The sequence below is a fragment of the Canis lupus genome, chromosome 32 (genome assembly GCF_003254725.2).
Source record: "Canis lupus dingo isolate Sandy chromosome 32, ASM325472v2, whole genome shotgun sequence".
Lineage (NCBI taxonomy): Eukaryota > Metazoa > Chordata > Mammalia > Carnivora > Canidae > Canis > Canis lupus.
The window spans coordinates 9,160,287-9,185,253 of NC_064274.1; the positions used below are offsets into that span (position 1 = coordinate 9,160,287).

At 35.9% G+C, this 24,967-nt stretch overlaps 1 protein-coding gene, 1 non-coding gene and 1 pseudogene across 4 annotated transcripts in view; 2 read left to right on the plus strand and 1 right to left on the minus strand.

Annotated features, from left to right (window-relative positions):
* Positions 1-24,967, plus strand: part of ARHGAP24 (Rho GTPase activating protein 24) — a 734,422-nt gene that overhangs the window by 300,546 nt on the left and 408,909 nt on the right. For all 3 annotated transcript variants that reach the window (XM_025425632.3, XM_049105020.1, XM_025425624.3), the window contains exon 2: positions 17,692-17,891. In XM_025425632.3, coding sequence (XP_025281417.1) covers positions 17,712-17,891 — 180 coding nt within the window. In that variant the 5' untranslated portion in view covers positions 17,692-17,711. The remainder of the gene's footprint in view (positions 1-17,691; positions 17,892-24,967) is intronic.
* On the minus strand, positions 1,973-6,527 carry LOC112644314 (developmentally-regulated GTP-binding protein 1-like; annotated as a pseudogene).
* On the plus strand, positions 9,130-9,234 carry LOC112647476 (U6 spliceosomal RNA). Its single transcript, XR_003128340.1, has one exon. It is a non-coding gene; the product is annotated as a U6 spliceosomal RNA (small nuclear RNA).

Sequence of the window (24,967 nt, forward strand, 5' to 3'; positions counted from 1 at the left end):
CCATGACTTATTCATTCCATGACTGGAAGCCTGTATCTCTCATGCCCTTTTCTCTATTTTGCCAATCCCACTACCCTTTTCCCTTCTGGCAACCATCAGTTTGTCCCCTATAGTTTATAGGTCTGATTCTGTTTTTTTAGAAAAAATTTTAGATTCCACATATGAGTGAAATCATATGGTATTTCTTTCTCAGTATAACTTATTCACTTAGCATAACACCCATTAGGTCCATCCATGTTGTTGCAAATGGCACACTCTCATCCTTTTTAATGTCTGTATAGTATTCATTGATACATACATACTACATCTACCTTACCCATTTGTCTATCTATGAACACTTAGGTTGCTTCCCTCTCATGGCTATTGTAAATACTGCTACAATAAACATAAATATATCTTTCTGAATTAGTGTTTCTGTTTTGTTTGGGTAAATGCCCAGTAGTGGAATTATTGGATGATACGGTGTTTCTATTTTTAATTCCATACTGTCTTTCACAGTGGCTGTACCAATTTACATCCTATCAACAGTATATGAGGGTTTCTTTTTCTCCACATCTTCACCAATACTTATATTTATTGTCTTTTTTATCTTAACCATTCTGACAGGTGTGAAGTGATTGCTCATTGTGGTTTTGATTTGCATTTCCTTGATGATTAGCGATGGTGATCATTTTTTCATGTGTCTGTTGGCCATCTGTATGTGTCTTCTTTGGAAAAGTGTCAATTTTTAGGTCCTCAGCTCATTTTTAAATTTGATTGTTTTTTTTTTTGGTGTTGAGTTGTAGAAGTTCTTTATATATTTTGGGTATTAACCCTTTATCAGATATATCATTTATAAGTATCTTCTTTAATTAAGTAGATTGCTTGTTTGTTTTATTCATGGTTTCTTTTGCTATGCAAAAGATTTTTATTTCGATGTAGTCCCAATGGTTTATTTTTAGTTTTGTTTCCCTTGCCTTAGGATACATCTAGAAAAATGTTGCTATGGCTGATGTCAGAGAAATTACTACCTGTGTTCTGTTCTGGGGTTTTTTATGGTTTCAAGTCTCACATTTAGGTCTTTAATCCATTTTGAGTTTACTTTTGTGTATGGAGTTAGAACATGATTCAATTTCATGTTTGTACATGTAGCTGTCTGATTTTACTGGCACCGTTTATTGAAGAGACTATCATCTTCTCCATTGTATATTCTTGCCTTCTTTGTCATAGATTAATTGACCATGTAAGCATGGGTTTATTTCTGGACTCTTTATTCTGTTCCATTGATCTATGTATCTATTTTCATGCCAGTACCATACTGTTTTGATTACTATAGTTTTTTTAGTATATCTCGAAATCTGGAATTTTAATACCTCAAGCTTTGGGGTGTTTTGTTTTGTTTTGTTTTTCTCAAGATTGCTTTGACTATTTGGGGTCTTTTGTAGTTCTATAGAAATTTTAGAATTATTTTTTCTAGTTCTGTGAAAAATGCTGTTGGTACTTTGATAGGGATTGCTTTGAATCTATAGATTATGTTGGTTAGTGTGGACATTTTAACAACATTAATTCTTCCAGTCCATGAGCATGGAGTATCTTTCCATCTGTTTGTGTCATCTTCAATTTTCTTTATCACTGTTTTATAGTTTTCAGAGTACAAATATTTCACCACTTTGACTAAGTTTCTTCCTAGGTTTTTTATTCTTATTGGTTTAATTGTAAATGGAATTTAAATTTTTTCTCTCTCTCTCCCATTCTCTCTCTCTCTCTTTTACACATAGCTGACTGGCCTACTGGCCTACCAAGTCCTTTATGAAGTTGAATTTATAAGGTGACATCAAGTTAAGACAACTAAAGTTCCCGTTTGGGTGACCTCATCTCCCTCCCGTGAATCCTTATCTACTGGCTGCCAAAGCCAGAAGGGTGTTAAGGTTGAGTGCTTGCTCATGGAGAAAGCTGCTGTAGTTGGCCCAGAAGATGGGCAGAGGGAAAGGTTTCACTTCTTTGCAATCTGAATGACATCCTTGTCCTCCAACATACGGTCTTTACCCACTCTTTGAGGATTGTGTTTCACAGACAGACCCTAGACTAGAGAGTGTATTTAAATTTTTTGATAAGATTATTGTGAATCTTCATGCAGAAATTCTCCACTTGTGGTCCTGGAATAAGGCAAGACCACTGGGATGTCTAATCTGGCAGCTGGCCTTTGGGTTTGGTATGAATTCTCACTAGTTTCAGATAGTGCCAGATCTTTTCCAATAGGTCATCAAAATTCTAACAGTGATGGGTAGAAATGGGTACAAAGTGAGGCACATTATAGATGATATCCAATTTCTTGATGGAGATCTAATCATTCTTATTCAACACATAGATATAAGGGATATAAACTCTGTTTCTTTTGTTAACTCTATTTCTTTACACTATGTCAATGAAGTCATCTGCTGTGCCATCACTACTCAGAGTCACGTCAGAATTGTTAATTTTGTATTCAGGCCAGAGTGCTCTTCACAGTTTCAGTATCCAACTCACTCTTGGGGCAAGTGGCCGTGAGTGAGATCAATGCCTCCTTTATCCTTCCTCTTGGGGGGATAAATGTTGAAGGATTTACTGTTCAAGCAAATACCAAAGACTTCCAGGTCATTTTCAATGATCTTTTTATGCCAAGGGTTTCAGGACATCCAGAACAATCAGGATCAAATTACATGTTCAGGCCACTGCAGTGACTCAGCGACCTCTAACTTTCCCATTCTTGATACTCTCAATGATACCTGGAAGATCCAGGAGCTAGGTCTTGTCACCTTTGTATCTGATGGCACGGAGCACAGTGGTCAGGCTGCCACTTCAGAATATACCCCACCACCAGGTTACTAAGCAGTGTTGACTTCCACCAATGGAAAACCCACAAACCCAATTCGAGCATCCCCTCTCTTGGCCATATCGAAACCTTCTCCTGCCTCACAACTACCACTACCTTTTGGGGTAATGAGTTCTCTATGTGTCTTTTTTTTTTTTTAAATTTTTATTTATTTATTTATTTATTTACGATAGTCACACACAGAGACAGAGAGAGAGAGAGGCAGAAACACAGGCAGAGGGAGAAGCAGGCTCCATGCACTGGGAGCCTGACGTGGGATTCCATCCCGGGTCTCCAGGATTGCGCCCTGGGCCAAAGGCAGGCACTAAACCGCTGCTCCACCCAGGGATCTATGTGGCTTAGCAAGGCAAGCCTTAAGTAGCCTTAGGTGGTGTCCTGTGGTCTTATTCTTTTGAATTTGAGCCATTTTGGCTTTAATCTCTGCAGTTTTGGCTAATGTGCTGCCCGGGGGGCGGGGGGGGGGTGAGTCATGGATTGGGCCTAGTGGCCTCCACACAGATTATCTTCCCTCTCACAACGGTCAGCAGACTTGCCAACCTTAATTTCTCTTTCTCCTATTTCATTATTGTTTTTTCCTATTTCATTATTAGTGCACAGAAGCATTTCTGATTTGTAGTTATTAATTTCATTTATTTATTCTAGTAGTTTTTCAGTGGGAACTTTAGGATTTTCTATTTATAGTATCATGTCATCTGCAAATAGTGACAGCTTAACTTCTTTACCAGTTGTTTTTCTTGTCTCATTGTTGTGACCAGAACTTCCAGTATTCTCTTAATGAGAATGTATAATGCCCCCTTTCTAAAAATCTTTTTTTCTGGTCAGGATCCAGGCAGGGTCAAGGCTTGTGTTTAGTTTTTAGTCATGTCTCTTTAATGTACCTTTATGTGGAACAGTCTCTCTTACCTTTTTCTTTCTTTTTTTTTTTTTTTTTAATTTAAATCAAGTTAGTTAACATACAATGTCATATTGGTTTCAGGAGTAGAATTTAGTAATTCATCTCTTATCTATATAACATCCAGTGCTCATCCCAACACATGCCCTCCTTAAAGCCCATCACCTATTTACTGCATCCCTTCACCTTCCTCCCCTCCAGCAAGCCTCAGTTTGTTTTCTGTAGTTAAGTGTCTCTCATGGTTTGCCTCCTTCCCTATTTTTATCTTATTTTACTTTCCTTTCCTTCCCCTATGTTCATCTGTTTTGCTTCTTTAATTCCACATTGGAGTGAAATCACATAGTATTTTTCCTTCTCTGGCTGACTTATTTCACTTAGCTTAATACTTTGTAGTTCCATCCACATCATTGCAAATGGCAAGATTTCATTCTTCATTGCAAATGGCTGAATAATATTTCATTGTATGTATATACCACAGCTTATTTATCCACTCATCAGTTGAAGAGACCATTTGTATGTCTTCTTTGGAGAAATGTCTATTCATGTCTTCTGCCCATTTCTTAACTGGATTATTTATTTTTTGGGTTTTGATGAGTTTTCTTTTTTAAGATTTTAGTTATTTATTCATGAGAGACAGAGAGAGAAAAAGAGAGGCAGAGACATAGGCAGAGAGAGAAGCAGGTTCCACGCAGGGAGCCTGATGTGAGATTCGATCCTGGGACTCCAGGATCACGCCCTGGGCCAAAGGCAGAGGCTCAACTGCTGAGCCACCCAGGCGTCCCGATTTTGATGAGTTCTTTATAGATTCTGTACACTAGTCCTATATCTGATGTGTCATTTGCAAATATCTCCTCCCATTCTGTCAATTGCCTTTTAGTTTTGTTAGTCGTGTTCCTTCCCCAACAAACTTTCCCAGTAACTTTTGCATCCATTGATAACTTGTAACTTTATTATTGCTTCCATATTTATTGACATTCCACTGAATAAAAAGATTTCTCACTTCTTCTATTTGTTTATTTGTTTATCTTTATGTCTATCTACCTGTCATCTATGTATCATATCAATAGAACTTATTATAAAAAAACAAGATTTTTTAAATTATTTATTTGAGAAAGAGATAGAGCAAGTACAAGCAGGGGGAAATGACTGAGGGAGAGGGAGAAACAGACTACCTGCTAAGCCCAATATGGGGCTCAATCCCAGGACCCTGAGATCATGACCTGAAATGAAGGCAGACTCAACCAACTGAGCCATCCAGGTGCCTCCATGTATTCTTGTTTTATTCTACAGGCATCATCTGTTACTATTGCTTATTTTGATGCTTAAATTGTCCTATATTTGGCCAGTGAAAACCATTGTAAACTAGCTTCTGTGTCCTCTTGCCATTTTCCCATCATACCTGAGTATTTTCTTACTTTCTGGCAATTTTATTCTAGGATCATCTTATTATTTTTTTGGCCAAGCCCTGGAATCAACTTTTTATTTCAAAGTAAATGGCATTTGGAAGTCAAGATCTGGACACTAAATGTACTCATTCATTGCTATTGGTATATTATTACTTGTAGACCCTCTCAGCAAACAGCAGTAAATATGTCTGTGTATTTCTATATATTTACATCTATCTATTTAGAACCATGAGATCCTGGTCAAAGGGTGCAGAGTTGCAGTTACATACAATGAATAAGCCTAGAGATCTGATGTACAGCATGATGACTATAGTTAATAATATTTTATCAGAAACTAGAAATTTGCTGAGAGTGAATTTAAGATATTCTCATCACACACAAGAAATGGTAACCGTGTGAGGAGATATGTTAATTAGCTTGATTGTAGTTATCGTTTCACTATGTATATGTATATAGATCATCATACTATACACCTAAATATATACAATTTTTATTAAGAAATAAAAACTGTGAGTCCATACTAATATCTTTAATTCTGATTTCAAACCACAGGATATATTATTTTCTTCCCATTTCCATATTTGTAACTTTCTCTTCAAAAAGTGAGAAATCTGGTTTCCCATTATGTTCAACATATATATTTATTTGTGCAACTTGAAATACACAGAAGGTAATTTCATAATTGCTAACCCATACCATAGCAGAAAGCAAACCTGTTAACTAGAATTCAGTATTTTCCAGTTTTTTGAATAAAAGTTATTAGAATGACATAAATCATGTACAAATCTCTGGTGACAGTTCATGAATTTAGATGAATGTCTACACCCATGTAACTCATGTCTCATCAAGATATAAGACATTTTCATTACCTTAGAAAGTCCCCTGTACCCCTTCCTTGTCAATATCTACCCCCTCAAGAGTACCCATTTTTCTGATTTCTGTCACTGTAGACTGATTTGGCTTCTTCTAAAGCTTCTTATGAATGGAATCATGAAGTGTAATTTCTTGTATCTGACCTCTTTCGCTCATTATAATGGCTATGGAATTCATCTATGTTGATATGTATATGTATAGTTGGATTCTTGTTATTGCTAAGCAGTGGTTATAACTGCGGCTATCCACAGTTTGTTGATGGGCGTCATTTGGGTTATTTCTGGTTGGGGCAAATTTATAAATAAAATTCCTGTGAATGCTTTTTACAGATATTTTTATGAACATATGAATTCTATTTCTCTTGGTTAAACATCTACAATCGGATTTGCTTAGTCAGAGATAGCACTATGTGTAATTTTATGAGAAATTGCCAACCTTTTATCAAAGTAGTTGCACCACTTATCTTTTTATCAGTAATGTATGAAAATTGCTCCAGTTGCTCCATATCCTCACCAACATTTGGTGTTGTTCAGTCTGTTTTTAACTTAAGCATATGAATACTTGTTTAATGGTACCTCATTGTGATTTTAATACACATTTCTCTGATGCCTAATGGTGCTGGGACTTTTTAATGACATTATTAAACATTTGTATATCTTCTTTCATGAAATACCTATTTAATTTTCTTGCCATTTTTAATTTCTTTGTCTTTTTATTATTATTATTGTAGGAATCCTTTGTATATTAGAGATGTAGGTCTTTCGGTACAGACCAATGTTTTGCAGGTATTTTCTGACGGTGTCTGGCTTGCCTATTCATTTTCTTAATAATGTCTTTTGACAAGCATATGTTTATTCTTTTAATAAAATCAAAATTATAAATTTTTATGGTTATTGCTTTCTGTATCCTTTTTAAAAACTCACTTTCTTTCCCCAGGTAGTAAATTTATTCACGTATGTTTTCTTCTAGAAGTTTAGTTTTATATTTAGGTCTAATATCTATCTTGAATTAATTTTCCTGTATGATACTCTATAGGGAAATCTTTATATGTTGCAAACCTGATTTTTATTATTTTAAATAATTTTTTTCCCAGAAATATTCTCATTAAGTGTTTTTCCTTGGTATTAATAATGTCTTTTTTGGGTGGCAAATGAATAAATCCAATTCAAACTATATTAAGTAAAGAGGAATTTGTTTGTTCACCTTACTGGGAAGAATAAGACATATATCTCATTGGTCCTAAGGAAAATACACAAAGGCCAGGACTTCAGGAACTAGAACTAGGATGGATATTTTTAGTCTCTCTCTATTCTTCACTCACATCTGTTTATCTCTGCATAGCTTCATTTTGCAGACAGCTTTTCTGAATGGGGCAGGAGAGATGAACTCTGTCAGCCTTTGATGCTCATGCTTCCAGGGCCTTTGTCTTGGAGAAAGACTCCAGCACTGCTTCAGTCACATGCACACTTCCTGGGCTGGTCACTTTGAGAGGAGCTCAAGAACCCTGCATAATCACATCCAGGCCTACCCTATGGCAGTGGGATGGTACTATAAACTGAAACAACATGGCATGAGGGAGGGACAGTTTCCCAAAAACAGGTTTCAGGGAATTCCAAATAACATATATGTCTTGTCAAGCTTCATATTAAAAAAAGAAAAAAAAAAGTTTTTTTTTTCTTTTTTTAATGTTTAGAATTTAGTTATCTTTCACTGAACTGCTAATTAAATATATTCAGAGGCAGTAACGCTGAGTTTCAATTCAGCTTATCTAAAACTAGAGTGCAAATTAATTAGATATTTTGAGGAATAAAATGTGTTCAGATTATCTGAGAATAATTATACCTCATCCAAGATCAAAGTTTAACACATCAAAGTTTATCATAATATGAATGATTCTGAATAGAGTAGCAGTTAGATATTTTTTCATGTGGCATCCCTCCACTTTCTTTAAATTCTAATGAAAAAATTGTGTTGTCAGTACCTCAATATAATAAAACATTGGGACAGCAACTGTGGTTCAGTGATTAGAACAAGATTTATATACTCAGAGTGCCTAGTAATTTTCTAGAGCTTATAAAACAAGGTTGATGATGTTCACCACACAGGATTAATTGACAAAGAAGAAGCAGTCCTTATTGGAAATCATTAAGTACCTCAAGGCTTCCATTTGAAGAAAACTTGAGGTTTCATTGTAGACGAATAACTATCTCAGCCAAAGTTACCTACTTGGTTTTTTAATTTTAATTTTAATTTTTAATTTTTAAAAATTCAATTAATTAACATATAATGCACTATTAGTTTCAGAGGTAAAAGTTACCTACCTGTAAAGCATTTTCTTTGAAGTGAGGTTGAATAAAAAGCTGACTCCCTAAAGAGCCTTGAAATGATAATGTAATTGACAAGATATCTGATTTTCCTTGGTTTGACTCACTAAAGGAAACTTGCATTAAAAGCAGTATTTCATATAGGCTTTAATCTAAGCTTAGAAAGATGACCATCAGGGGACAGAGATGGAGGAGCTCTGTAAATGATAAACCTGGAGGTGATTTCCCTATTGTGGAGAGGACCCAGCTGAAAAGGTACCCTGCGCCACGCCCCCACCCCAACCCTGACTATCCTGCTTGACATTCCACTTTGTTCAACTTGGCTCTCTCCACTCTTCCCATTGTATACAAAAGCCCTCTTTCATTGCTGCCATTGCTCCTCTATCCTTTGGATATTATAAATCCATTACTTTTCAGAGTTAGGTGTGGATAACATCTTTGTTCCTTGACACAGCTTTTCAAAACAAAGTTTTACTGATGAGCAATGAGGGAGGGAGGGAAGGGACACACAGAAGCTTAAAAATGAAAATGTTTATAAAATCAGCTTTCTGATCCCACTTTTTTCTGATCCTATTTTTAAGGATCTAGTCATAAATTGGATTATTATAAAATAGGAACATCCAACTCCTATTAAAAATAGGAGTTTTCCCTACTTAAAATCTGTTTTCTTTCTTCTTTGTGGCCATATGATACAATGGTAGTTGCTGTCTTAAAGGTCTCAGTGAAAAAAAAAAGCTCTCAGTGAGCTCTTATTTCCTTCCTTTAAGAAGAGCTGACTTCAGCGTTTGCTTCAGCAGTACATATACTAAAATTGGAGCAATACAGAGAGGATAGCATGGTTCCTGTGCAAAGATAGACATGCAAGTTCATAACGTGTTCCATATTTTTCTGTAATATGCAGCACAGTGACCATAGTTAATAATACTGCATTGGCTATTTGAACATAGCTAGAACAGTGGATTATTACAAGAAAAAAATTTTGTAACTGTGCATGATGACGGATGTTAACTGGACTTAGTGTGGTCATTTTGCAGTATATACAAATATTGAATCATTACATTGTACACCTAAGACTAATATAATGTTATGTCAATGATATTTCAGTTAAAAAAGGAGGAAGGATGGAGAAGTTGACTTTTTCTTCTTTTACCATTTTGAGCATCATTTTCATTTGTAAAGCACCTGAATTTCGATTTTATATTAGAGGAATACCTTCGGTTCTTGGTTTATTTATAGAATTGAAGTAACAAAGAGTCTCCCTCTCCTTTTCATAAATGATTGATTGGTTGTGACTGTCTACAGTGTTGTATTGAGAAGGCATCTGGGGGCAATCTTAGGTTCCACAGGAAAGAGGACTGTGATTAATTAATAATGTCTGCTGTGAGCCTGAAGAGCATCTGTAAGGTTGCCATGTATCTCTCTCACTTCTCTCTTAATCCCATTGATAGTAAAGTATTTGTTCCTACTCAGGTTATCAGCTTTGGGAATTCTAATGATTCTTTTTTTTCACTTATCCCTCAACAGTGGTGGGGAACGCATCTGAGTACGTATTAAAAACCTTTTCTCTCTATCTAATTTAAAACCTCCTTAAGGGTAAGCAGATTCTTTCTCCAAACAATGAGACATTAAACATACAAAAGAAAAAAAAATACTTAAAAGGGTTTTTTAAAATGGTTCATCTTATTAAATCATTTTGATTTCTCACCAAACGGTTATGGAAATATCGAAGCTTCAAATATAAAATGTAGATTGATATTCTTGTTTGAAACCCAGCATATACATAATTTTCCTAGTATAGTCTCTTCTCTGATGTTTGGGCAATTTAATTTCAAATGAATCAAGTAATAAGATATTTCATGTTTCCTCAGGAAAATAACTGCACATTTATAAAATTATAACTGTTAAACTTCCCCCAGGTGTGTTCTTCTGGTGACTGTTTTAAACTTCATATTCATAACCTATTGCACTTTATTCAATTCCTGTTTTCTTCACATGTAAACTCTTGAGTTTTAAGAAGAGCTGTTTATTTTTAATTCAAATTATGATTGAGGGTAACATCTGGTGAGACAAATGGAAGTTTTCTTTGCTCAATAGTTTCTGAAGTTCAGGTTAGCATTAAACTACTAAAAGTAAAGGGTTAGAGTTAGGTGGGAGAATTTGGATTCAAGTCTTTAGTATTGGTGTTTAGTAACATGAACTGCTTGAGGATTTTTGCACTGTACTCTGTGGAGTCTTGAAGCCAATTCTGTTATTCCCCAAAGACCCACATTTTTGTTCACTCATACATTCCTTCATTTATTTACATTTATTTAACAAACCTTTGAGGATTCAGATATGCTATTAGTCTGGGAGGGGGGCGGTTTCAGGGAGCCCATATCCACAATGAGTTATGATGTAAAAGACTGAAAAGTAGGAAGGATATGACCCACATGTGATAAAGATTATTCCCAAAAAAAAAAAAAAAAAAAAAGATTATTCCCAGTAATGTGGGGACTCATGGAAGGGAAATGTCCATTTGAGGATGGCAGTGGCTCCAGGCAAGCCTTTGTAGAGGCTGTAAAACCGAAGGATAAATAAAGGTGAACAATGAAGTCCATGCAGTGAGAACTACCATTTGTGAAAATTCAAGGTCCTTTTGAAGTACTTGAAGGAATTGCTTTATAAAAACGGATTTAGGTTCCTCGAATTTTTCTTGGAGCTAAAACTATCTACACTAGATCCTCTGCATTCTCGGACTTACAATACTGATTCCCTTGTAGGCACCACAATTTGATTCATTCTTTGAGGGGGGAGGTGGTATGCTGGAGAATGAGGGATAGAGATTGAATTATATTTCACTCAATAGTTGTCTCTTTTAGCAGTTACCTTACCACAAGCTACTAAGATTTAATTCTTCAAAGTTTTTCTTAAAACTTTTTTTTTTTAATTTTTATTTATTTATGATAGTCACAGAGAGAGAAAGAGAGAGAGGCAGAGACACAGGCAGAGGGAGAAGCAGGCTCCATGCACCGGGAGCCCGATGTGGGATTCGATCCTGGGTCTCCAGGATCGCGCCCTGGGCCAAAGGCAGGCGCCAAACTGCTGCGCCACCCAGAGATCCCAAAGTTTTTCTTATATATTTTTTGTAAATATACATTGTCTTAATTTGCTCTGGCTGCCATAAAAAAGTACCATAGACTGGGTGGCTTAAACACAGAAATTTATTTTCTCCCTATTCTGGAGGCTGAAGTCTGAGATAGAGGTACCAGAGTGGTCAGGTTCTGGTAAGGTTCTTTCTTGGCTTGCAGAAGACCACTTATTTATTTTATTTTATTTTATTTTATTTTATTTTATTTTATTTTATTATTTTATTTTATTTTATTTATTTATTTATTTTATTTATTTATTTATTTATTTATTTATTTATTTTTGCTGTGTGCTCATATAGCCTTTCCTTGTGCCTTTTCATGGAGAGAAAAGGCAGAGCCAGAGGAAGACAGAGAGAAATGTCAAGTCTGAAATTACTTTAACAGAATATTAAAAAGAGTCTTAAGTTTTAAATCAGGTAAGCAATTGCAGTTATTGAAGAAATGCTCTGGGAAATAATAAACATAAACCTATAGCTTTATAGATTGACTGCGACATATTCCATGATCAGATTGTTCAGTGAGCATCCTGTGGCAGAGTTCTTTTATTTATTTATTTTTTCGCTTCAGCAAAGAATATCAGATCTGCAGGCATATACTTACGTGTCTTGTAGTAGCATGGAACTTAGTATTTTAAAAATGAGGGGGAAAATATCAATAAATATTTTGCCTGTCAGGATTTTCTTCACTAGGGAAAATGTACAACATGCATATATACCCATACCCACCACATACATGCACACGTACACACACATGCACGTGCATATGCATGCACTCCTATATGCACTATTTCTTTCTGTGCGTATGTTTTTGTTGTGTCAACCGTTAGCTATAGAAAGGTTATAAGCTGGCATTTAGACATATAGTGCAATAATATATACTACTGCTTGACAAACCAGCATGTTAGCAACAGCTACAAAACAGCTTTTGAAAAAAATAAGGTTAGAATTTGATAAATATTGACTATCTGTAGTTATATATGGTATACAGTGCGATCACGTTCATTTTGCAAAGGAATAAGGTTCTAATGTCAACCCCAAAGGTGGCGATTTGATGTGAACAAAATTACTCTTGAAAGTTACATAAGTCTCTCCCAGATTGCAGCATTGTACCAAATCTGCCAGTTTTATTTTTGTTTTCTCCCCTAGCAATAGAACAAATCACTGTTTTTTGACCCATCAACTGGAGTAGCTGTTTGTGTTGAGGGGTCGTGTGGTGTGAAATGATGTGTACTCTGGAACTCTGGGATCATATTTGCACAGTGAGAGACTCCTGCCCCCTGTATCCCCCCTCCTCCCACAGGGCTTCCAGAGGCCCAGGGAACAACCCTGGCTGCAAGAATGTACCTCCCACTTGTCCTACTTAGGTGTTCACTGAATGTACTAGAGGCTTTGTGGTGTAATTGTCATGCTATTGAAGTTCTCTCTCCCTTCTCTTTCTCTCTAGCTCCATCCTTCATTTTTCTCTTGGGTTTGCTGAACATTTGTAGTCATGTAGGTAAATTCACACCTATTGCAACTCTATGGCATATGGCATTCTATCTATAACTGTTTTGTTTTTGTGGTTGCTTATTTATTTCCTGTTGACGTGAAGTCATGTACATAAATACTTATGCATGTGGCTGTTTGACTTTTAGAAAATTCTGCTAGGAGCATGAATTTACCTCTTATTGCATCATGTAATACTGTTAACCTAAACCTATATGATTGCAAGAAGGATACATGAACCAGTTTCCACCCCTGGAAAATAATTCAAAGCTACCAGCCCATCAAATGATGAGAACTTTTTAAACCCTAGCATGGCACAGTAGTCATTGCTAAGGCTTTTTCCTAAGATTGATAGGAGGACACCAGTTAACTTCTCAATTCTGTTTTTGTTTTAGTTTAGAGTAACCATTTATTTATGTTATTGTTGTGTTGTCATTGTTATGTTGATTTGCTAAACACTTAAGTTGATGGTTCTATTTTGTAATCTCCTGTACTACCTAGCTGCCATATCCTGACCATGGTGAAAGTACTTTCCCAGTGGAAATTCAGTTAAATCATTCTCTGAGAATTTGAGTAATCTGTATTTTTCTTCATGCTAAACCATAATTGATTACATGTATTTCCTGCCAAGGCTAAAATGTGTAAATTCTGAGTGTTGTATTTTTTCTTGAAAGGCAGTTTCAGGTTCATTTAGGTTTGATGATTTTGACATTGTGTTTAAGTACAATGTTCATACTAATTGAAGTCTTTTATGTTAAAGGAAAAAGATCAGGTTCTTAAAGTGTACAATCTTCTTTATGGCATTAAATGCAATTTAAAAAGTTCAAGATATTGTAGGAATTCTATTGTGGTTGTCACATAGCCTATTCACTGATTCAACAATTATTTCCTGAATACCAAATAAGCATTCTTAAAAGCACTGGGTACACTGTAGTGAGGAAAAGCAAGTCCTTGACCTTGTGAAGTTTATGGTCTCCTGGAAGGATAATTGGCAGTAAAAAGCTAAAGAAATAACAATTTAGTCAAGTTTCAGGAAGACAGAGGTCAGAGTTCAGTGATGGAGAATAGCAACAGGGGAACTAATTCACTAGGTGATTAGTTAGTGTTTATTGGAATGAGTGGATTTTAGGCTGAGACTTAAAGAATGAGAAGGGGCTGGGTATCTAAAGAGCAATTGCGGGGTGGCCTAAACAGAGATCAGCAAGTAACAAGATTCAAGGCATGTTGGGGCTTGGGTGTTTCCAGAACTGAAAGGAAGCTGGTGTGGTTGCTTGCATCAGAGCGTGTGTGTGTGTGTGTGTGTGTGTGTGTGTTTGCGTGTGTTTGCACACACATGCACGTGTATGTTGAAGTGGGAGAAATCAGGTGGGGGTGGTATGAGATTAGGTTAACCTGTAAACAGATGCCAGATGATTCAGAGTCTTACAGGTCATGGTTAAGACTCAAGTTTTTAAAATAAGCACAATGGGAGCCAATTAAAATGTAAAAAGTAGGAAATCATCTGATTTAAAAATTTAAAAGCTCACTTTGGCTTTTTTGTGGTAAATGAAGTATGTGTGAGCATGTGTTTGTGTCTGTAGTTAAAAATGGAAGGAATGAGACCAGTCAGAGGGCTGTTAGCATCCTCCAGTCAAAGACAATGGCTTGGATCACAGGGTCTTGGTGGAGATGGAGCCAATTGAATGGATCTGAAATATTTTTGAGAGGTATATAATCTTCTGATAATCAGTATGAGGAGGGTCAGGAATCAAAAATGATCACTTTTCTTTTTTTTCTCTTTTCTTTCTACTGCCCCCTCCCCCACCATGGGTATATCATGGTACCATTTACTAAGATCAGGTTTGGGGCAGGATTAGGTTTCAGAGAGTGTTATGTTCATTTTTAGATATCTAACACCAAACCTATTACAAAATTTATGAATTCATCAAACATTGATTGAGCTTCACCATATGTCAGCATTGTCCTAGGTGTTGATATTACCTAGGGTCTTTATTTTTATGAAATTACAGAGATGGTAGATTTCAGAGTGCTAAAATTTTTCTGGGTCCGTAGTTAGAAATGATTCAACCCAGAATCCTTGTTTTAAAGATGAAGATTTAGAAATTGAACCATCTAATTTCTGTAGAAATATCAAAACTGCTCTGGGGGCATCTGGGTGGCTCAGTCAGTTAAGTGGCTGCCTATGGCTCAGATTATGATTCCCGGATCCTGGGAGGGGTCCCAGATCCAGACTTACATCAGGCTCTCTGCTCAGCAGGGAGTCTGCTTCCCCTCTCCTTTTACCCCTCCCCTCTGCTGATGCTTTCTCTCTAATAAATAAATAAAATATTTTAAAAAAACCTCCTCTATAAAAATCATGGTTACGTTAGTAAAACTTAATTTTACTATTATTTTCTCTTAGGGATATGATACACTCTGTTTTCATTCCTGTTTTACTGAATTTTTACAACTAGTACTATTAAAATACTATCTGATATATTCTGGAATCAGGAAAATATAGGCATTATAGCCAGGAGTTCATTATAGCTGCCATTGATTTCACTGGCTTTCTGGAAGATAGACAAGGAGAATCATGCATCATGTTCGTGTGCACATTTTTTGCTAAGGTATTAATGGTAGACAAAGGCAAAACTAGGCACTTGTATTTTTTTTTTTTATTATTATTGATGGTTAGGTTTCCCATTACCTTGAAGCATTTTGGAGGGGATTTTTCAAATTTAATAAAAAATATTAATGTGAGAGGAAAGAAAAAAAGAAGAGTCCTAGAGAAGGAATTTGTTGTTGTATAATGAATTAGAGATTTTTGTGTATGTCTGGATGTGTGTGCATATGTTGAAATGTTTGCTTTAATGTCTTACTCAACTTTAGAAGTTCAAGTATTTGGTCAAAGAATAAATAAGCAATGGTGACATCTCAAGTTGTATAGATTTGAACAATTTAAATACCAAGAAGCCAAAAAAGATGATTTAGAGGGCTCTGAATAAGCATACTTATTATCTAAATTATGTTACAGCATTTATTGTTCTTTTAGAATGAGATTTACTTGGCTCTTTTTACTTTAGGTCAAGTACTGTGAAAGACAAAAGTTGATAATTGCCTGCCCTAAGGGCATAACAAACTTGAAGCACAGGCATGATCCAGTCTGTACACACACATGCACACACACGATGAGAGAATGTTTCCTGCACTAAGTGGCTACTCTCATGGGAATGCCCTGTAGAGCAGAGGAAGTTTTGAGATGTTTTATAGAGATGAGGGCCTGTTAATGAGGAGGATATTTCAGGACAAGAAAGGGAAAAGTGGATACTGCATGAGACAGATGGTAGTCAAGTGACCTACTTGGAGCCTGAAAGCAGGGATGGAGAAAACCTGCAATGCATGCCAGTAGAAGAGGCAAAACTACTAAGATGGTTGAAAAGATCCAAATAAGAAGAATTAGAATGAAAGTTCTGCTTCATCCCTGCAGATGGAATGGCAGGACTACATTCAAAGAAACGAGGCCCAAAGTGGAGGGTTCGAACCTCCCTTTATGGAAGAAATGTGGAGGCCGACAATGGAAATTTCATGGAATATAACTAAGATTGTGTACATACAAATTAAGTGAAAAAATAGTGGTGAAAATAAAGACTAGACATAAGGGCAGCTTGTTTTCTGAGATCAAAGCAGAAAAAAAACCAGAGCTTTGTGCACTAATATGCCAAACAGGAATATTCTATGTCTTGTTAATTAACATGTATTCTTATATCCTCCTCCAAGACCTCCAAGACACAGGGTAAAGACTGAACTTTTCAATTCCTGGAAAAGTGCTGAAAAAAACATTAGCAAGCATTTTCTGGAAGCCTTTGGGACAGGAAAATATCTTTTATTCTTACCCACTGGTCCCTGGCTCTTCCGGAAAGCCACCTCATCTATTGTTACTGTGGTATTTTAACTTTTTACCTGTTGATTAATATTTTTTCCATGATAAACTCCTTTTCTTGCTATGTATAGTGTGTATGAACTTATACCCCTTCACACATACCCTTGAAATCCTCTTCCTAGAGCAGCTGAAGGGCACCACTCACTCCAGGCCAAGCAGGGCATTTTTGGTTTGGGTTTGGGTTTTTTTTTTTTTTTTTTTTTTGGTCTTTTGTTTTCCTAGACTTTTTCAGCTGCAATAATTCCTTACCAGCCAAAGAAACTCTAAAAGGAATACTTTGGGAGAATGGGGAGTAGATACATTTGGAGAAATTTTCACATATGTAAAACAAATGTCTTCCACTGAGGTTTTAAAAATAGTCCCTTTAAACTTTAACATGTGTCAGGCTAGTGTTTGCTCAGATAATCACAGGCCTGCACATACAGGACCCAGTCAGTGCACACCAGCAGACAGAGGCCCCTTATCATGAGAATTATGTTTTTGTTGGTGGTTTGAGTTTATTTTCAAAAATTGCTTCTTAACACATTATCTTTAGAACTTTCCCATTCTTTAGTTCTACTTAGGAAGAAAGGAATATTATCACCCAGCTGACTAGCTCCTTAAAGGAAGACACAACAAGCTTTCTCCAAGTTTTTTCCAGGCATATTGTTGTCAGGTCTCTGGTTTGCCTCTAGAAATTTGGCAAGTAAGTGGATATGCATTTTTCACTCTTCCTACTTTTTTTAAGGGACAGAAGTGATTTAGGAGGGAATTGAATATGCCAGAGTACCTTATTCTCTCTCTCTCTCTTTTTTTCCTCTTCTCTCCTAAATAGGAAAGTTCATCAGCTTGATAATGGAGGAGAACAATGACTCCACCGACTACCCCCAGCAAGGTCAAGGGCGGAACAATGCCATGAAGTGTGGGTGGCTGAGGAAGCAAGGAGGCTTTGTCAAGACTTGGCATACTCGCTGGTTTGTGCTCAAGGGTGATCAGCTCTATTATTTCAAAGATGAAGATGAAACAAAGCCTTTGGTAAGTTAGAGAAAATAAAAAGCTTAAGGTCACAAGCAATCCAAAAGTTAGAAGGGTTTGCTAGAAAACTGATGGAGTCTGAGATCGACTCCATTCCCCTGGTCTCCTTCAGCTTATTGGCATCTTTCACACTTTTTCTCATTGTTTACTTTGGTTCAAGATGATGGACTTGCTAATTGAGGCCAAGAGGCAAATTATACTTGTCTGATATTAATTTTGACTTTTACTAAGCTGGAACAGAATGTCTGAGTCCCTCAGGCATGCATGCTTTACGAGAAATTTTAATGGACGACTGCTAGAAGATATATATCATAGCCAAAACATCTTTCCTTTACTCAGAAGTCCATTGCCAGCAGATTTGAAGGAAAACTATAAACACAGCTTTCAGTAATTTTTGAGACGCCCTCAGCATCAGTTCTCTGGGGGCTTCCTTCCACCTTAACTCACATAATAAAATATGGATATAGTGCTAAATGGAACAACATTGATACATCCAACTAGCAGACACAATACACTCTTCTGGGAATCATTTTTTGTCTTTTGTCGTTCCTCAGTGGTCTTATATTTGCTTATTTACTTATCATTTTCTCGGCCACGAGTCTCTAGGTTACAATGAGAGAGAGGAAAAATCTCTAGTTCTTCCTGTAGCTACAACAGGCTTTCTTAGCTGTGATCATCAATTGATGGAGGGAGATGCAACCTGGGGTATCCTCTGTGTGTTTTCCCTTCATCTCTAGCCATAGGATATATAAATGAAAGAAGAAACATTATAGGTTAAATGACAGAAACATTCCTGACAGTATGTTTTTGAGGCTATTTCCCTTGTGTTAAAGTTCAAGAACTTAATTAAGAATTTAGATCAGGGCTCTGCTTAGTATTGTACATTCTCAGACATTATAATTCCACAAAGTTCTCATTTGTCTAGTTGAATTATTTAAAAAAATAGCAACAAAGGCACATCCTATAAATATTTTTTGAAATTGCTGCTATGTTTTAAGCATTTATTTACCAAAGCCAGGCATTAGACTAAGAGCTTATATATATTATCTTATGAAATGCTCAAAATAGTCCTATGAGGTAGGATTATCCTCATGTATGCATGAAGAAACCAAGGTTCAGGGATAATATGCATTACTCCAAATTAGACAATGGTGCCACGATTTGCTTCCAGATAAGTCTGACCTCATATATCCTTAGCCAAAGACCTCATAAATAAATTAATGAGAATATCCCATATTGTTGGTATCATGATAGTTATAGTGCATGTCCATACCAATTATTGCATTTGTCATAGCAAACCAGTTGAGATGGGGATTAGCATTACAGATGGAGAAATTGTGGTTTAATGATAAGAAGCAATGTGACAAAGATTTATGGACATTAGAGGCAAAGCAGTAGAATCTTTTGCCTCTTATCCTATGCTCTAGGTTCTTTTCTCATTATACTTATTTTATACTATAGATTACATTATGGTATTATCTTAAATGTAAAATCATTTTTATCAAACTCAGATAAAGGGATCGGGATTCTGAGAAAACAGAATATGGAGGAGCCAGTATGGGGGCTTTGATATGGAGAAACACATGGAATAAAATGGAAGTATGAGTAAGATCCAGTGTTTTATCTCATGGAAACTTCTTCTGGCATCGTTTGGCCAGAATGGATACAATTTTAAATTATTAATTAGGTAGGATCTAGGACCTAAATGGAGGATAAGGAGAGCAGAGGATTCAGGAACTGAGTGAGTGAAGATGTGAAAGAAGATCAAACAAATGTTCTGACTCTTTGGTGAACTTAGTGTATTTTCTAGTGAGGAACGTGGGATAGAGTGGATCAGGCCCCAGCTCAATGTTTCTAAAATCTGAAACTTGCAGATGTCAGAGAATATGCACAGGAATCCCCAGTTTGAGAAACTCTGCCCTAAGCTGTTCAAAGAGAATATTATTATACGGCCTTGGCTATGCTATGTAATTTTTCTGTGTAGTTTCTCAGAAGGTTTATATAGTTACAGATGGTTTTCAGATAACTACAATGTAGTTATTTTGTTAACAAATTGACATATAAATAAGAAAATGCAAAATTTTCTGATTAATTCAAGTGAAAATTGCCTCAAAATAAAAATCCCTTTAATTAGTAATGTTTCTAAGACAAGTTGTATTTTGATATCATTATATTACCAGTGTTTCTAAACTTATAATAATTAATATTAGCAAAATAGAGTTATATTGTCAAGAAATTACTAATTCTTAAACCAAAGATAGGATGCTGTTATTTCCCCCCCCAAAAGTTTCAAAAGTTTCCAAATATCATTTGTTAATGAAGCAGTCAAAATTTAGGGTAGGGGCACCTCAGTGGCTCAGTCAGTTAAGTGTTGGACTCTTAATATCAGCTCAGGTTCTGATCTCAGGATTGTGAGATTGAGCCCCGTGTTGGGCTCTGCATTAGGCATAGAACCTCCTTAAGATTCTCTCTCTCCCTCTCCCTCTGCCCTTCCTCCCCTTAAAAAATCGAGGTTGAATAACTTTGAATTATTATTATTTTTTATAATATCTTTTTTTAAAAGATTTTATTTATTTATTCATGAGAGACATAGAGAAAGAGGCAGAGATATAGGCAGAGGGAGAAGCAGGCTCCCCCTGGGGGGCCCAATGCGAACTTGATCCCAGGATTCTGGGATCACAACCTGAGCCAAAGGCAGATGCTCAACTACTAAGCCACCCAGGCGTCCCTTATATTGTCTTTCGCAGTTCAAGCACCAAGAATCTTAACATTGTGCTTTTTAACTTTAATCTTTTACACTAACGTTCAAATGCACGCACAAAGAATCAGATTAAAAACTCAGTTTCTGTTTTAGAGGGCACTTAGTAATTTTAAGGACCACATATTTGCCTGTGAATGGGCAATTCCTTACTTAAAAGTAGTTTCTGGGGCATCTGGGTGGCTCAGTCAGGTAAGCGCCCAGCTCTTGATTTCTGCTCAGGTCTTGATCTCAGGGTCGTGAATTTAAGCCCCACGTTGTGCTTCAGGCTCGATGTGGAGTCTACTTAAAAAAAAAAAAAAAAAAGTAGCTTTTTTAAGTGAAGGTAGGTAGATGCCTGGCACATTGTAAGTTCTGAAGTGTATTTTTGCATGAGTTAGTGAGTGAGTCAATAGAAGGTATCTATAGCCAGGAAGGGCAGGGCCAGTACCAGGTGCTGGAAGTAGTATTGACTATTCTCAACCTCATTTATTAAAGTCATAACTGAAAACATAACTTGGTATATTAAATCATAATTACTTCATAACCACAAAGTTTAAATCACATTAAGTAAATCTTTTTAAAGAATCACCTCAATGAAGAACAATTGAACATCTTGAAAAATGTTAAAACTGGAAAAAATTTAGTTATTATAAATCCCTTCCTTTTACAGATGAATTTGTGTGTGTGTGTGTGTGTGTGTGCGCGCGCATGCACATGCGTGAATGTTGAATGTAGGTGTGTACTGGCCATAGGATATTGTTAATGACTGGCAGATGAGAAACTAAAAGCCAGATTCCCTTGCTCTTGATCCAATGTTCCCTCAGTTTTGCTTTTCACTTGCTCACAAATCCTTAACTTTAGATTTGTTTTCAATCAGAACTACTTCTTACTTATTTATTTTCAGCATTGGTGCTTTCAAGCGTAAGAATGCCCTTGGCCTTCATTTATTTTGATGAGGCTATTTCATTATTACTGGAGGGAAAGTCACTAATGAAATGAAAAAATCACCCTTTTAAGTATTCCTAACCAGCTAAAAATATTCAATAAACTTAATCTGGATTTGTTTTTCTCTCTCTTAGAAGGCATTTCTAAAAGGAGAGTATTAACACCTTTGAAATGTGTTTCTCCTGTTCTAGAAAAAGGTTTTCAATTTATTTTAGTAAAACTTTTACTGATTTTCTCCTCAACTCAATAAAGAGAGTCAAACTCTGTATTATTCTTGTTATTAAAAACTACACATCTGTTGGGGGAAAGAAATGAGCAAAACTATAGTTGGGACAGTTAATAATGTAAGCACTGGGCACTTTATTTTTATTTTTATTTTTTGGTTAGAGATTTTATTCATTTATTTGAGAGAGAGAGAGAGAGAGAGAGAGAGAGCACTGGGCACTTTAAAAACACAGATACAATTAATGCCAAGGATTGAGTGATGATTCTGTGTAGGAGAGTTGCGGAAGGTGGCATAAACCAAGAGATGAACCTTACCCTGAAGGTTGGAGGCAGTTTTCCAGGTAGTTAAACTGAGAAAGAAATTGAGAGCAGAGGAAAGCCAGAGAGTGGTAAAATAGACATCAATAGATAGCTCCATTTTGTGAGGGGAGTGAAATGACAAGAAATGGGGTTTAAGTGATATGTGGGGCCTCAATATGAAGGGATGCATATGTTGTTTGAGACACTTATTCTGGTACACGATGGGAAGCTATTTCTAGAACACCTGTAGTTACTCAAGTTGCAAAACTACATTAATCTATTAGAAAGGAATAATGGCAGCCATTTTAAAAAAATGTATAAGTCTGCTTGGGTTGCCATCACAAAATGCCATATCCTGGGTGGCTTAAACAACAAAAACGTATTTCCTCATAGCTCTGGAGGCTGGAAGACCCAAGATCAAGGTTGGTCTCTGGTGAAGCTTCTCTTCCTGGGTTGCAGACAGCTGCTCTCCCTCTGTGTCCTCACATGCCTGCTGCTTTGTGTAGAGGAGCATAAGAGAGCTCTGATATCTCTTCTCTTGTAAGGACAAGAGATGGATTAGGTCCAGGCCCTCCCCTTAAGACCTCATTTAACTTGAATTATCTCCACATGGGGGTGAGGGGTAGGACTTCAATATGTGAATTTTGGGGAATCACAATTCAGTCTGTAATACCTAATATGTTGCAAACTTCTGTTAATGAATACAATTTTTTTTTCAGTTAGATTTTTCTTTTATCTGTACCATCAACTTTTATCTCTACTAGAACTTAATAGATCCAATTTAGTGCATTAAACATTTAATTATTTGAACCTACCATTGGTGTCTGATGTTCTTATTCAAATCGCACCTTGCCTTCTAAATATTCTACAACCTGCACAAGTTTGAGATCTTAGAAAGTCTCACTGCCACTTTTCTTTTCTTTTTGAGCAGAAGGCAAAAACACCCATAAGTTCTTCTCTCTCTAGAGATAGTGCCTGGTTTGTAAATAAGACTTTCAGCCCTTAATCAGAGTTCCTTGGGCAATACATTAGAAGTATGCCTTAAAATATTTAAAATTTTACATTTAAAATAAATCAAGCTAAAATTATTTATATCCTGTAATTTTAAAATGAAAGAAACTTTAGTTCATTTAGGCCAAAACTTGCTCCCAGATCATTTTCTACAGTGTCTGCACTTACGCAAATACAGATTTTATTCAGAATAGATTTAAAAAATAAAGTTGAGATGGCTCAGTCAATAGAGCATGCAACTCTTGATCTTGAGGTTGCACATTTGGTCCACATTGGGTGTAGAGATTACTTACAAAAATGTTATTCCTAAAAAATAAAGGATTTTTGGTTGTTTGGTTGATTTTGGTTGTTTCCAAAAACAACAATAAAACACAAAAAATGTTGCATATAGCCAATTAAAAAATAAATTAATATACCCATGATTATTATAGACATGTTATAAGTACTATATTTTTCCAGATTTTAGGTAATATTTTTTCTTTTTTTATCTGTTTTTTTTTTTTGTAAATTTATTTTTTGTTGGTGTTCAATTTGCCAACATATAGAATAACACCCAGTGCTCATCCCGTCAAGTGCCTCCCTTAGTGCCCGTCACCCAGTCACCCCCCCCCCCGCCCACCTCCCCTTCCCCCACCCCTAGTTCATTTCCCAGAGTTAGGAGTCTCTCATGTTCTGTCTCCCTTCCTCTTATATATGGAAAAAAAGTTAAAATTATACTGTTTGAAGAATCTATGAAAAAGAGAAGTTCTTCCATCAACACTGAACACCCCTAGCACCTTTGAATTGCTATTTAGAGAGGTTTTAAAACAGATTTACACTGAGTTGTGACAGTATCTGTTTGGCCGTCTTTCATTAATGATCATGACAAATGACTGTGACCTTAACTGTGGGTATTGTAACATGAGGGAAGCAGCTGAGTCAGAGATAAAGTATGATCATTATAGTTATTCTAAATATAAAGTAGTTGTGTAGATTTTGCAAATGAATCCAGTGAGAAATTCTAGTGCTTTTTTGAAACCATCTGTTTCACTTCTATCATGACATATATTATTACCTAAATAATAGCAAAGTTTCAAGTTTGATGATACTTGTATATTTACATACCTTGGGTACTAGAATTTGACACTGGAAAGCAGTGATTTTTAGAAACCAGCCTGAGACTCCTGATAAAATGACTAAAATCCAAACAGATACCAACCCAATTAAACTAGTGTAGATTTTCTAAAACAGAGAAATTGATCTGATTGTGTGGAGAGGATTTTTTTCTGGACATGATGAAGATGACACTATATTAGATAACACTGAATTTTCTTAACTTAAAGAATAAAGTGATTTTGAATGAATTATGACCTGAGGGTTTACCTCTAATTGTGCAAAAATTGATTACTAATTTAAGAGTAAGCTCTAATTTTATATATTTAATGAGACTTGTGAGTTAATGAAATCAAGAAATCTCTAAGGCATTTGCTGTTTGTTAAAATATATGAACTAGAAGAAGACAAAACCCCAATTAAATGCTTAAGGTAATATTAGGAACCTTGAAACTTGGATCTCCTCCTTAAATCTAAAACTGACTTTCTGAGTGGTAACTAAATCTCTTGGCCTTTAAAAAGACACATAAAATGGTATTGTGTATCATCATCAATTTGGGGGGAAATCTTAGCTCATTCCTAGAAATAATTATATCAAGAAGCAGTGTTATTACTCTAAAATATTATTTTATTCTGCTTTTAGTTGAAGAAGTTTTTTTTTTTTTTTTTTGATAGCTTACTTCTACACAGCCATTTCAGAGTGGTTAAAAATACAGACTTTGAGTCAGATTGTTTGGATTGAATCTTGATCCGCCAGATGCTAA